General features: G+C 38.9%; 1 protein-coding gene across 3 annotated transcripts in view; it reads right to left on the bottom strand.

Annotated features, from left to right (window-relative positions):
• The window catches only part of NELL1 (neural EGFL like 1), an 885,423-nt gene that overhangs the window by 707,794 nt on the left and 161,916 nt on the right, over positions 1 to 15,713 (bottom strand). For all 3 annotated transcript variants that reach the window (XM_034645600.1, XM_034645601.1, XM_034645602.1), the window contains exon 5: positions 9,794 to 9,890. In XM_034645600.1, coding sequence (XP_034501491.1) covers positions 9,794 to 9,890 — 97 coding nt within the window. The remainder of the gene's footprint in view (positions 1 to 9,793; positions 9,891 to 15,713) is intronic.

Genomic DNA, 15,713 nt, shown 5'->3' with positions numbered 1-15,713 from the left:
AAAAAAAAAAAAAAGAAATATTCTATTTAACTGCACTTATGCTTCTACTTTTTTCAGCACCGTAACTGATTTTGTCTTTTTTACATCCAGCACTCTTTCTGAACAGTCTTAGTAATTCTAATAATTTGTGAATCCTATTTTCTACATAGACAATTATATAATTTGTAAAGAACTCTATTTTTTTATAGTCCTTAAGGTTTTGTTTTCTGGGGTTTTTTTTTGGGGGGGGGTTGTTTGTTTTTCCCAGAAGGGCCTACAGTGTGTTGAAAATAAATTATGGTAATACAGTTTCTTGTTGGATTCCAGATTTTAACAGGAATTCTTTTAATATTTTCAACATAAATGATTTGTGTGTTCATGCACACTTTCAGTTTAATGTTTTGCTGAGAATTTATCATGAGTCAGTACTGAACTTATCTAGTGTTTTTTGTGCCTCTTGAGCTAACCATAGATTTTTCTGTTTAATGTGCACTTTAATTTATTGATAAAAATAGATTTGCTATGCACTGAAAGCTAACTGATGGAGATTGTGTGTCATGAATCCTTTAGAAAACCTTATTGATTCTAAGACCATTTTTCATTTCTAAAGTCCATTTTGATAATCCACATGTTTTTAGGACACTGCCTGTTTTTCTCTAATTTTCCATTACAAAAAAATTAGTGATTACTGTTCTAGTCTTCATAATATTTTTTTAATTTTTCCTGCTCAAACTTTATCTTTTCAAATGACCAAATTGTGTTTTCTTGATCTTGTCTATTGTATCCTACTCATTATTTTCATTTCTGTTCTTATATGCTAATTTTCTCATGCCTTTTACTTTCTTAGGTTCACTCTGATTTCCATTTGCTAACATCTTAGGTTGAATATTTTACTCATTGAATTTCTTGCCTTTTCTACCTTTGTAGGCTATAACTACTTTCAATAGCTTCTATTCTAGGGCATGCCCTTTTATCTCTTCTGGATTTTGAAAAAGAAAAGAAGTTGTAAATTGTAACATATTCCAATATATCAACCTTTTTCTTTTTAGTTATTACTTTCATGTCTCATTTAAGAAATATTTTTCCTACATCAAGGTCATAAAAATATTTCCCTATGCTATCTTTCTAGGCTTTACTAGTTTACCTTTCAGATTTAGATCTATAATCCCCTGGAATTGATTTTGCATGTAGTGTGCAATAGAGGTCGCAACAGAGGTCAAGATTAGCTCTTTCCCCATAGGGATATTCAGTTGACCAAGGACCCGGTAGTGAAAAGACCATCCCTTCCAGGATATTCTGTAATGCTGCAAAGTATATTTTCAGGTTATATATTAGGTGTATGCATCTTCTAAACAGTAATACTAAAACAATCTTAAAAAAAAAATAAATGGTAATATTATGTGGTAAATCTGGGGGCCTTGAAGTGTGGTAATACCAGAACATTCTACCACTTCCTTTTGTTTAGTCTGGTCTGTTTCTTTTCTTTAACCACTTCACTATCAACATTTAGGAATCCTTTCTCGTTTTCAGTTTTTATTTAAGGTCCTATAGAAGACTGCTTTATTCCTGAGCCTCCTCAATTCTTTCCACCTTATATTTGCCCTCTTCCGTTCTTACTTGGCGAGATTCGGCTTTACGTTCAAGAACCTTGTTACCGTCTTTGTCCAGTTTTAGTCTAGTGATAAGCACCTGGCTAGAGGAAATGCCCACGTGAACAGTTGTGCCCTCTGCCTTCTCTTGCTGCTCATCGACACTCGTTCAGTGTCAATGACGTTTTCCTTCCTGTAAACTTGGATGATTTTGCCAGTTTGCTGACCTTTATAGTGTCCTCACACCACCTGTCCTTCATCCTCCTTTCAGATGGGCATGGATCGCATGTCATACTTCTGTCTCGGCTCTTTGGGAGGGAAGACAAGCTTTCTGCAAATGTGGGAAGGGGCACTGATGCCCTTTATGGTTCTCGCTCCAGTCAGAAATCACAAAGGGACTCAAGTTCATTTTGGTCACTGAAGCTTCTGCAATGGCCACAAAAGCAAAGACGGCATCTTTAATTGCCTCAACACAAACAATATACATCAGGACTTGAGTTGTATGAATCTAATACAGCACTCATACTTTCAACCATTAAGTGTAAATCACTTGATAGTAAATATAAATGAACTGGAATTGTATCTAACTTTTTTCTCACCTTATCTTGGGGTGATAGAACTTCTTAAAAAATCTCAAATACTTAAATCTGGAAGTAATATTTCTATTATTTTGATGTTAGTTTAAATTTTTAACATGTGAACTTAGTCTAAAAGTTAGCCAATTTCTCTATTCTTTTTTGGACTACAAGGCCTTAGAGTACTTTAAATCAGATAACTCCATCATCATTTTGTCTAATATTTTAATTTTTTCCAAAACTGGGCATTATTTAATCAAGCAATGATTAAGGTTCAGGTATACTCCCCATTGTTCACCAATTCCCCTTGTACTTTATATGTCTTTCTTCCGCAAAGTTTCTTTAATGAGGATCAATTAGTCATAAAATTGAGAGTTTTGTCTATAAATTCTTATTTCATGTTCATTCTCAAATGACAAGCTGCGTATATGTTACTATATCTGAGAGTTTTTTTCCCTGAAAACTTTGAAAACATTTTTCTTTTTTAAATTATTGTTTGGTTTCTGCTTTTACTGATTAAAAGCCAGCTGTTCAATCTATGTTATTCTTTTGCGGAAAATTTACCTTTTAAGGGTTACTATTAATATCTTCTCTGTGTCTTTGGGACTCTACTATTCAGTAATATATCTAAGTGTGACTATTTATCTTACTTGAGTAAGATAATAGATTAATAGAGTAATAGATTAAAATGGTCCAAAATTCTTCCCCTTCTTGTATCCATACCCTCGCAGTGTGATACAGCAGAATAGTCCTTTAAGGGATGGAGTCTATTTCTTTACCCCTCTACTAGGAGTTTGGCTCTTGGTTATGACTTGCTTTGGACTATTGTCCAAACGTGACAAAGCAAGCCGAACCTTGAAAAGCACTAATACACTAGAGCTTGCTCTCTTCTTACACTTGGAACCTTAGGACTGCCATGTGAATTAGCCTCTACGCCACTAGAGCATGAAAGACCATATGAAGGAGAACCAAGGTACACTAGTCAACAGCCAGCCTACTACCAGAGATGTGAAAAGGCCATCTTAAATCATCCCGCCTCCTGCTGACCTGCCAATGACCACCGACAACAGGAGACCCTGGTAGACATCATCAGGGACAGTCCAGATCAGAAAAATCATCTAATCAACATGAAGAATTGTGACCTAAATAAAGAACTCAGAAGCTTAAAAAAACAGCTAAGTTTCTTGAGAGATAGCAATAGCTAATAACACTTTGACTACATTATTGCAATAATGAGAATTGATCTCTCTTATCAATTTTAGAAAATTCTTAGCCATCATACTTCTAATAGTACCTATAATCTCTTCTATAACCTTCTGGAGTTTTCAAATATACATGTATGAATATACACACAGTAAAAACATCTATCATATTTTTTTCTATATTTGTGTTTCTTCTCTACAAGCTCTTTCCTAGCTCCCTCTCCTTATCTTCACACTATAATTAGGGTAATTATTTTGACAATATTTTCTCTTCTACAAATGCTCTCCCCACCTGTATCTAATCTACTATTTAGCGGGTTCACTGAGGATTTTTCTTTCACTTCAATAACTCTATTTCTTATTTCTGGAGGTTCTTTTTGGTTTTTCCTCATCATATTTATACTCTCTAGTCCTCACACATTTGTTGCTTTGTTTCTTCAAACATTTTAAAACATCAGGATTTTCAAAATTCTTTATCTTGTAATTCCAATTTCTGCAGCCCGTTGAAGGCTAATTTATTATGGTTCCTTCAAACTCCCACTCATGATGGCTTAAAAATCCTCTTTGTGGGGCCCCTGGGTGACACAGCAGTTAAGCGTCTGCCTTCGGCATTATGGGATCGAGCCCCACATCAGGCTCCTCCGCTGCAAGCCTGCTTCTTCCTCTCCCACTCCCCTGCTTGTGTTCCCTCTCTCGCTGGCTGTCTCTATCTCTGTCGAATAAATAAATAAATCTTTTTTAAAAAAATAAATAAATAAAAATAAAAATCCTCTTTGCATGAACTTAAACTATGCAAACCCTGTTAGGTTGGCATAGAAGAAAACCTTCCCCAAAGGTAATTTTCTTCATCCAGAATCCCAAGGTTCCCAACCAAGGACCACTTTAAGATAATTTCTTGAGCTTCATGGGCAAAATAAACCCAAATTTCAAGGCTGCATGATGTCAGGGCTATGGTTTCAAATTCTCCCCAGGAAACTATTTTTTCCTATGTGAAACTGAGGTGGAGAGCATTAGCTACTAGATTGACTCCCATGGCTACGCAGTAGACTCTTCAGTCTCTCCTTTCGCTGGAGTTGTAGTCTTCCAGGTTGTTTTACAAGTTTCTGTCCCATCTTTCAATGTTTCATGAGCTCTAAGACATTTCTCCCATCCCATACAGACTGCTGAAATTTAAGGCTCTACCTGGGACTTCCAGACATTGTTGTGGGATTGCAAAATCATACAGCCACCTTAGAAAATACACTGGCATTTTCTTACAAAGTTAAACACACACTTCATACACAGCCCAGCAATCCCACTTCTACATACTCAAGGGAAAACTTGTGTTCACACAAAAACCTGTATGTGAGTATTTTTAGTGGCTTTATTCATGAGTGCCCAAATCTCAGAACAACCTAAACGTCCACGAATTGAGGAATGGATACACTGTAGTACCTCCATACTATAGAATTAGAGGACCAAAAGAAGACTGAATCATGATGGGTGAACCTCAACATAAATACATACATCACTTATAGAAGATTCTGGGAGAGGCAAAACTATAGGGCCAGACCACAGATCAGTAGTTGCTGGACACTGAGGATGAGGAGATGAATCAAAAGCATTACAACAGGGGCATTTTTGGAAGTTACGAAATAGTCCTTTTAGTTTCACTATGATGGTATTTATATGACTCTATCAATTTTCCAAAACTCAAAACTGTATATTTAAAGGGCTGGATTTTGTTCTATGTAAATTATACCTTGATTTTTATAGGAAAAGAAAAGCCCAGAACCATATGGCTTCATCAGCAAATTCTACCCAACGTTTAAATAAGATTTAACAAATACCCTTCTCAAACTCTTACCCAAAAAATGAGGAAGTCTTCCCAAAATCTCTAACTAATTTAAGGACATTATCCTGATACCAAAACCAGGTAATACTACAGGAAAACTATAGGCCAATAACCCTGATGAATATAAATGTAAAAATTAAAATGCTAGCAAGCTGAATTCAAGGGTACATTAAGAGATCATACATTATAACCAAGCAAGATTTATCCCTGGAATGCAAAAATGGTTCAACGTATGCAAATCGATAAATGTGACACACCCTAATAGAACGGAAGATAAAAGCCATACTACCATCTCATAGGTGCAGAAGAAGCGCTTGACAAAATACAACTTCCTTTCATGATAAAAAGACTCAAAAAATTGGGCAAAGGAACATACTCCAACATGATAAGAGCCCTGTATGACAAGCCCACAGATAACAGCATACTCAATAGTGAAAGGTTAAAAAGTTTTTCCTCTAAGATGAGAAACAAGACAAAGGCGCCCATTCTCACCACTCCTATTCAACATAGTAATAGAAGTCCTCATCAGAGCAATCAGACAAGAAATAAAAGACATCTACATCAGAAAGGACTAAGTAAAACTGTCTTCGTTTGCAGGTGCTAGGACTTGACATATAGAAAATCCTAACTATCCCACCAAAAAAAAATTTAAAATAAAGTCAGCAAAGCTGCAGGATATACAAAATCAACATACAAAAGTCACCATCAAGATAAAAAGGTTCTGCGCAGCGAAGGAAACGGTCAAAAATACAAAGAGGCAGCCCATAGAATGGGAGAAGATATTTGCAATTGACACTACAGAGAAAAGACTGGTATCCAAGATCTACAAAGAACTTCTCAAACTCAATACACGAGAAACAAATAAATCAAAAAATGGGCAGAAAATATGAACAGACACTTTTACAATGAAGACATATGAATGGCTAACAGACACATGAAAAAATGTTCAACATCATTAGCCATCAGGGAAATTCAAAACAAAACCACATTGATATACCACCTTACCCCACTTAGAATGGCAAAAATGGACAAGGCAGGAAACAACAAATGTTGGAGAAGATGTGGAGAAAGGGGAACCCTCTCACACTGTTTTTGGGAATGCAAGTTGGTACGGCCACTTTGGAAAACAATCTGGAGGTTCCTTATAAAAATAGAGCTACCCTCTGACCCAGCAATTGCACTACTGGGTATTTACCCCAAAGATACAGGTGTAATGAAAAGAAGGGCCATATGCACCCCAATGTTCATAGCAGCATTGTCCACAATAGCCAAACTGGAGGGAGCCAAGATGCCCTTCAACAGACAAATGGATAAAGAAGAGGTGATCCACATATACAATAGACTATTAGCCATCAGAAAGAATGATTACCCAACATTTGCATCAGTGTGGATGGGACTGGAGGCTACTATGCTAAGTGAAGTAAGTCAAGCAGAGAAAGACAATTATCATACCGCTTCACTCATTTGTGGAACACAAGGAATAGCAGAGAGATGGTTAGGAGAAGGAAGGGAAACATGAAGGGGGCGGGGGAGACAGAGGGGGAGATGAACCATGAGAGACTATGAACTCCAGGAAAGAAACTGAGGGTTTTAGAGGGGAGGGAGGGGATGGATGGGTTAGCCCCGTGAAGGGTATTAAGGTGGGCACGTATTGCATGGAGCACTGGGTGTTATACGCAAACAATGAATCATGGAACACCACATCAAAAACTAACCATGTACTGCATGGTGACTACCATACCATTAAAAAAAAAAAATACAAAAGTCAGTTGCATTTCTCTTTACTACAAATGAAATATCGGAAAAACAAATAAAAGAATCCCATTCACGATAGCATCAAAAGTAGTAAAATACTTAGAGATTTAACCAAGGAAGAGAAAAATCTGTACAATGAAACTACAAAACTTCGATGGAAAAATTGAAGTAGACACAAGCAAATGGAAACATATCTCATATTCACGGATTGGAAGAATACTGTTAAAATGACACACTACCCAAAGCCATTTGTAGGTTCAGAGCAATCCCTATCAAAATCTAAATGGCATTTTTCAAACAAAAAAAGAACAAAAACACTAAAATTTGTATGGAACCACAAAAGACTCCTAATAGCCAAAGTAATGTTAAGAGAAGAACAAACCTGGAGGCATCACATTTCCAGATTTCAAACTATGTTAGGCCTTTTAACGATGCAGGGGTTAGAAGCACCAACCTCCACGCAGTCAAAAACGCATAGCTAACTTCAGACTCCCCCAAAACTTAACCACTAACAACCTACTGTTAACTGTAATTCCTAACCAGTAACATAAACAGTCAACTAATACATATTTTGTAAGCAGCATGTATTATATACTGTATTCTTATGCTAAAGCTAGAGAGAAAATGTTAAGAAAATCCAAAGAGAAAATAGCTTTACTGTACTGTATTGCATTAATCGAAAAAAATTCGTGTGAGTGGCCCCATGCAATTCAAACCCCTTTTGTTCAAGGGCCAAATGCATGCCACAAAGCTACAGTAATCAAAGCGATCTGGAAAAAAACAAAAAAAAAACACAAAAAAACATAAAAACAAGAACAAAACTGGATACATAGACCAATAAAACAGGATCAAGAGCCCAAAATTAAACGCCTGCACATGCAACTGCTATTTGACAAAGGAGTCAAGAATATTCAATAAGGATGGTCTCTTCAACAAATGGTGTTGGGAAACTGGATAACCACACTAAGAACTAGTTGGATTCCTGTATCACCACTCACAAAAATTTGAAATGGATCAAAGACTTAAACACAAGACCTGAAACCATTAAACTTCTAGAAGAAAACAGGGGGAAAACGTCCTTGGCATTGGTCTTGGCAATCATTTTTCAGATAGGACACCAAACGCACAAGCAATAAAATCCAAAATTAATAAGTAGATCTACAAACTAAAAAGCTTCTACACAGCAAAAGAAACAATGAACAAAATGAAAAAGCACCCTTTGAAATGGGAGAAAACATTTGCAAATCAGCAATCTGGTAAGAGGTTAATATCCAAGATATATTTAACAACTCCCACAATACAATAGCAAAAAAGCGGATTAAAAAATGGGCAGAGATAAATTTCCACGGACATGGAAACGGCCAATTGGTACATGAAAAGGTGCTCAACATCACCAGTCACCAGGGAAACGCAGACCAAAATGACAATGAAAGATCACCTCACATCTGTAAAAATGGCTATCATCAAAAAGACAGAAAAATAACAAGTGTGGAAAACAAGGAACCCTTGTACACTGTTCGCGGGAATGTAAACTGGTATGACCACTATGGAATTTGCTCCGAAAATTAAGAATAGAACTACCATGCAATCCAGCAATCCCACATCAGCGTGGATTAAGCTGAGTATATATCCAAGAGAAATTAAATCACTACCTCGAAAAGATCACTTCGTCCCCATATATATTGCCACATTATTCACAATAGACAAGACATGGAAAAAACCTAAGACATCAACAGATGAATGGCTTAAAAAGTTGTGGTATGTATACAATAGAAGAGTATTCAACCATGAGGGGAAAAAATCCCGCCATTTCCAACATGAATCAACTTTGAGGGCATTATGCAAAGGGAAATGAGACAAAGACAGACAAACACTGCACAGTATCACTTATATGTAGACTATAAAAAACCTGAACTCAGGGACAGTGGAACGATGGTTGCGAGGGTTTAGGGGAAAGGGGGAGATGCTGGTCAAAGTATACAAGCTTTCAATTATAATACAAGTGAATTCTGTGGATCTAATGCACATCATGGTGATTACAGTGAATAATACTTGTACTTGAAAGATGCCAAGAGCGTAGATCTTAAATGTTCTCGGGACAAAAAAGCCAATGATAATTATGTGAGCTGAGGGTGGTGGTAGTTAACACTGCTGATAATCATTAGGCAATATACAAGTATATCAAACAGTTACGCACCTTGAAGTTACAGTTATGTATCAATTACATCTCAATCAAATTGGAATAACAGAAAAGAAACTTAAGTTTCCGACATCTTGGTAATGGCAGCTATCCCTCTGGTTCTCACTTTTCTCCATGTATTTGGCCTCTAAGAATTTCCTTTAAGTGCAATGATGCGTCTTAAAAGACTTTTGTTCTGTTTAATCCAGCATTTATAGGCATTTTGAAGTAGAATTTTTTAAGACATCTACTCTACCATATTGCCAGAAGCAAAAGTCTCCCATTCTATTGAAGACCAAGACTTTAAAATTTCATGTTTTTAACTTCATTTTATCACTGTATCCTGTTTCTATGAAGTACAACACTGCAGTTATTGTATTACCTTCTTTATAGATAAGAAAACCAAAGCTCACAGAAGTTGAGACCTGCTGCCTAGCCACACCAAGATTCTGAGAATGGAAACCAATCTGAAGATTATCTTAAGCCTCTCGAAATTAGGTCAGTAAGAAACATTAAAAAGATCATTTACATTATGCATACTTGGCAGTAAACTGCGTGACCTTGAACAAGTCACTTAACTCTGTCTCGTTTCCAGGCACCTACTTCACAGAACTCTTGTGACAATTATTCATGCCAAGCACAGAGAAACACACCTGGCAGAAATAGAAAGAAGTGCTTACTTTGAATAAGCCATGCTTTTGGTTGCGTTGACCAAGCCATAAGTTGCTTCCTGGGGGAAGGTTGGTTTCAGGAGGGTCTATCACACGTTCATAAATCCTGTAGGGACAAAGAACACCGTTATTAATATAGAGTTCACTCAAAACAGAACCAAAAGTTATGCATGTTGTTTGAAGTGCTCATGGCTTTAGCTCCTGGTGTAGAGAGATGGAGGCAATATATGGCATGTTTTAGATGACAGGTAACATGAATGTAGACATCTACTTCTTGACAACACTTGGACACATGAACTGGGCCTCTGTTGGCTTTCTATTTTCACCCTTTTGGCAGGGAAAGGAGGAAGAAGGTAACATTTTTAAGTGTCTGCTCTGAGCAATGACCCTTACGTACTCGGTGAGTCAAGTGGTTTGATCCACATTACGGGTGAGAAAGCGGAGGTTCAGAGAACACAAGTAGGTCAACCAAGCAAAGACAAGGAGCAGTCAAGCTGGAATGTGAATCCCCAGCTGCCTGGCTGCAAAGCCCATGCACTCCCCTTTGCACTCTACTGCTCCCTGGCTTTGGTTTATCCGGCCGCTGCACGTTACAGGCAGGGGGAGTGGGAGAGGAAGAAGCAGGCTCCCAGTGGAGGAGCCCAATGTGGGGCTCGATCCCAGGACCCTGGGATCACACCCTGAGCTGAAGGCAGACGCTTAATGACTGAGCCACTCAGGCGCCCCGGCCACTACCCGTTTCTATACTGCTATACTCCTCCCAGCAAGCGAGCCGCTGCCCACATGCTCGGTCCACAAAACCAAGTAACTGAAATCATCCCATCAACAAATATTTACTGAGCACTTTTTATGCTCCAAGCTCGACATGACGCAACAAAAGCTAGAGCAACCAACCAGACATCCAAAATCCTGCCCTCGGGGAGCAAAAAACAAAGTCTTGTATATGAAAAAAATCTTCACAAGATCTATGAAGACATAATTAATACAGAGGAGGCAAAAGCCCCAGGATCTCTGAAGGTACCTACAGAAACTACTCAACAGTTGAGTAATCTCAACTGTTCTGCCCTCCGGAGCCCTAGTCACCGATCTTGAGATTGCTGCTCCCCTGAGAAACAGACCCTGCAACCACCCGGTTCCAGCTGATCAAGGCCTCCACCTCATCCCAACAAGTGCCTCTCCACACCTTCTCTGCTGAGAAGGGGAAGGAGGAGCTTGCCTGAGAATTGAACTTGTCCTTTGATGCTCAGAAGATTCTGGGTGGGGTGCCATAGAGACCATCAGGGAATTTCAATGACTCCGGATGGCCCATCCATTCCTTGCACTCCTCAGTTCTTAGAGCAGCTACAGAAGGAATCAGTTCCAGGTACTTCCAAAGGTCTGACACTCATCAGGTGTTCAAGCTGGAAGGGAACTGACTGCCGCCTGCCAAAGAGTGACCTGTTCCTCCAGGGGCTCTCAGAAGGCCAGAACTGCGAGACCACCCATGGAGAAACAGCCAGTGAATGAGTAGATGTTGCTGTTGGAAGCGGTCACGCTGCAGCCTTGGAGCTTAGCCACACTGTCCATCACTCTCATTCCGCACTGGAAAAGTGCTGTTTCCTGACAATACTTTCCATGGAGAAAGCTCTAAATATCTTTGGTCCGTCTATACTAATTATCCTTTCATTATAAATGGATGCTCAAAACAGAACCAAGGCAATCTAAGTCTCCCTTAAGAAGACAGGCTATGTTTTCTCCACAGGAATGCCACATCTTTCACATGTTAGAATGAACAATTTTAGATGAAACAATCTGTCAAAACCGCTTTAACCCAAGACACTGCTATACACTTCTTTTAAAAGGGATTTTTTCTAACATTCACAAAAAACTAGAAACAAGCCAAATTTACAACAAAAGTGAAATGTGTAAGTTATAGATCAGCTTGATATAATTTACGACAGTCATTAAGAGTGACAAATATGCAGGTTATCAAATAGGGGAAAGTATAGACAAAATAATTTTCACTGGAGGGAAGTCGAATGCAAAATTATTTATGAACTATGGAGACAGGGATGCAAAAATTACTTTCCCCGGGGGTGAATTGAAGAGGAGAGACCAGAAAGAAATGGAAATCGCTGTATTTAGGTAAAGGGGCAGAAGCATAATTTTCTATGAGGTTGTTTTACTAATACATTGAAAATACTGTCAAACTACTTACCTGAACCTTTCATTTTACAACATTTGCATCTGTCGGAATGAGATGAGCGTTCAATTTCAATGCTTTCTTTTTGGTTTTCGATATACCAGAAGGTGAGCTCCAATGAGCAGAGTAGGCTGTTAATCACTGTTTATTAAGTGCATGAAGGATCAAAAACAAAAACAAAAAACAAAAAAACAACTCTCTATCATGCCTTATCTTCCCAAGTATCAATGCTCCTTCTGAAAAACAGTGGGCCTCAGGTATTTGCTTTCTCAACCATCAGCTCAAAGCAGGGCAATGACCTGGTGCCTATGTCAAAGGGGTGTGATTTCAGGGGTCAAACAGCCCCCATCAGATCCCCTCCTGATGCCAAATCTGCTGGCTGCTGCCTTCCACACCAGCCCTGCCAATTCACTCCAAGAGGCAGACCCTCACTGGAGAATTCCATGTAGCAGCCAGAATCAATAAACTGGATTCAGACAGAGCAAAATGGAGAGAGCTTAGCAACCATGTTAAAAAAATAAATACATACATACATACATACATACCCACATGGAGAAATCCTATGTGAACCCTAGGAAATAAAATGAGGGTTGCTGGAGGGGAGGTGGGTGGTGAAATGGGATAACTGGGCGATGGGCATTAGGGAGGGCACTTGATGGAAGAGCACTGAGTGTTATATGCAACTGATGATTCACTAAATTCTACTCTTGAAACTAACGATACAGTATATGTTAACTAAATTGAATTTAAGAATTAAAAAAAAGGAAAGCAAATAAACCAAATTTGAGGGACACTCCACAAAATAATTGCCTGTGCTCTTTCTAATGTCAACATCATGAAAAGGAAAGACTGAGGAACATTTGCTAATTAAAAGAAACCACAGGGACAAAAACTCCATGTGAGACAGGATCCTGGTTTGGAGCTGGTGGCAGAAAAAAAAAAAATCCAATGCAGAACATTAGTGGGAAAACTGGTGAAACTTGAACTATAGATTATATACCAGTATTGTATAAATGTTCAATTTCCTGATTTTGAGAATTGGTCATGTATATTTAAGTGTCTTGTTCTTCGGAAATAAGCACAGAAGTATTTAGGGGTAAAGTCCTGATATTTGCAACTTCCTCTCAAAGGTTTCAAAATAACAGTGTATATATGTATAAATACAGACACATGGAAGCACACATTGTGCGGAGAGAAAACAGAATCTGGGAAGAGTGTAGGATTGTTTTTTTGTGCCATTCTGAAAGCTTTCCTGTAAGATTAAAATTATTTTAAAATAGTTTTGAGAGTTAAAAAAAAAAGCATGAGGATCTGTAATATATGTAAACTAAAAATACACACGTTCAAAACAACTTTTTATCTATTAGCCAAGGACACCTACAAATTTGAAGACTCACATAAGGTACATGGTAGTGTTTTCCTAAGGGAATGGCAAGGGCAAAAGGGAGGGAAAAAGTGAATGACTGAAAGACAAATGAATGAACAAAAGGAGTACTGCACAGACTAATGCTGATAACACATCATAAACTAAGAAGTAAGATTCTCACATCCCTATCTGTACCTCTTTTACAAAGGGAGTTATGCCACCGACATGCCAAATACAATCGGGACGGAAGGGCTGACCCCTGGGGTACAGTTTCGGTGGACTGGCTCAGGTGGGTAGGCAGGTAAGGCACACTGATCCGTCACTTAAATCTAGTATCACCTAGATTTAAAAGCTAAATGAAAAGTCAAAGCTAACAAAATGAATTCCTTGGTTTCCAGGGCAGTCATGAAATGGAAACTTGATATTCTAGGATTTGGGTTATTGAGGTTTCCTCCACATCAATATCAGATTGTCTACAATGTGTGTGATACGGTATTGGTTACGGGGATACACACGGCAAAATTAATATGGCCAAGTCCTTGTCCTCAGGTCAAATGCCTGAGCCAGGAAGACCACACACAGGCACACACCTTATCATTCGCTGAAGTGCAATGATCTATGAAGGCAGAAAGGAAAAACAGAATTCTGTCATAATCAGAAAAGACCTTCCCAAGATAGGGATCATCAGAGCACATTTTTGGATGAAAAACGAAGTGGAGCGGTCATGCCGACCTAACAGCCAGCACTCACCCAGCACTGAGTGCGTGCCAAGTCTTGCACATGCAGGGCTTTCCACCTACTCATTCACTTATCCTTCACAACACCACCAACAGGTAGATGTCCTGGGCTCAGCAAGGTTAAATAACTTGTCCGTAGTTAAGCTGTTTGTAAACTGCAGAGCTGTATTTGAGCTCAGACCCCCAAATCTGTGCTACTCACTCAGGTCAGTTAAAATACCTAACTTGACTTACTCATCAGGAAGGAAAGGAGAAAACAAGTTCATGTCCCAAAGCATGAAGCCAACACTGGTTAGCTCTTCCAGAAGCCCTTTTTCTAGTCCCCCAGGGCTCACAGCTACACTGCATTTCCAGCCGACCTCACAGCTGGGGGTGGCCATGTCATGTGAGTGGAGGTGCAACCAACCGTTCCAGGCCTGCCTTTTCCCAAAAAAGATCTCCCTCAAGCATCTCTCAACGTTCCCTCCTCCACCTTCTGCCTGTCAGCCGACTACAGGAGACATAGGGCTCGGAGGCAGGCAGAGCCACAAGATGGAAGATTCTCGATTCCTAAATGACGTGGAAGGATACCTGTCAGCTAGACACACCCAACTGCATGCTACCTAAGCAATAAAATTCTATGTTAAAGATTTTCTGTAGTGTGGCCAATAATATTATGTGCCCTAAAACGCTCCACTGAAAATCAAAGAGGACCGATGTATTTTCATGCACACAAAGCCAAGAGATACCAGAGACAGCGTGGTGTAGCAGAGACGACATGAATTCAGGATAAAACAGATTTGGATTTATATTCTAGTTCTGATCCTACTAGCTGTTGGACCTTAATCAGGTTATTTCTATCTCAGCTTCCTCAACTAAAAAACAAAACAAGGGGCGCCTGGGTGGCACAGCGGTTAAGCGTCTGCCTTCGGCTCAGGGCGTGATCCCGGCGTTGTGGGATCGAGCCCCCACATCAGGATCCTCCACTATGAGCCTGCTTCTTCCTCTCCCACTCCCCCTGCTTGTGTTCCCTCTCTCGCTGGCTGTCTCTATCTCTGTAGAATAAATTAAAAAAAAATAAAAAAAATAAAAAAAAAGCCAACTATTACTGAAGATGGCATGGGTTGCCCTGAGGCTTCAATGCAATACGTTTAATGCCTCGGCGCCTAGTAGGGGCCGCCTTTCTGTTAAACTCACAGGTGCCTGAGAATGCAGAGCTACGCCGGTCACATGACCCACCGCAGACCACTGGCTGCATCTCCCTACGACTGAATTTATTGAAATGGGCTATTACCCATATCTTAGACGCCTGCTTGTGCTTTGGAATACAGTTCAAAGGAAGGACATCACCTGTCACACGGAGTGTATTTAAAGAGGTGCAGTGTCAATGTCAAAATTCAAGAATGTATCATCCACTTTGTTGTAAGTTTCCTCCACCTTGAAAGTTTTATAGTACTAAATTTCGTTTCACTTAGAAATTTAAAAGCTAGAACAAGTGAATAAGTAACAGAAAAAAAAAGGAATTAACAGCATTCATTCCTGTTGCTGTCTAACCTCTTCAGTTGGGAGCAAACTGACAACTTAAATATTAAACTGTAGATCAAAAACAATTTTTGGACAAAGTATTTTCTTTTTTTTTTTTTTTTTTAACTACAGTGTTTTATT

This window comes from Ailuropoda melanoleuca, chromosome 16 (assembly GCF_002007445.2).
Source record: "Ailuropoda melanoleuca isolate Jingjing chromosome 16, ASM200744v2, whole genome shotgun sequence".
Taxonomy (NCBI): domain Eukaryota; kingdom Metazoa; phylum Chordata; class Mammalia; order Carnivora; family Ursidae; genus Ailuropoda; species Ailuropoda melanoleuca.
This window is presented reverse-complemented; position numbering and strand designations above follow the sequence as displayed.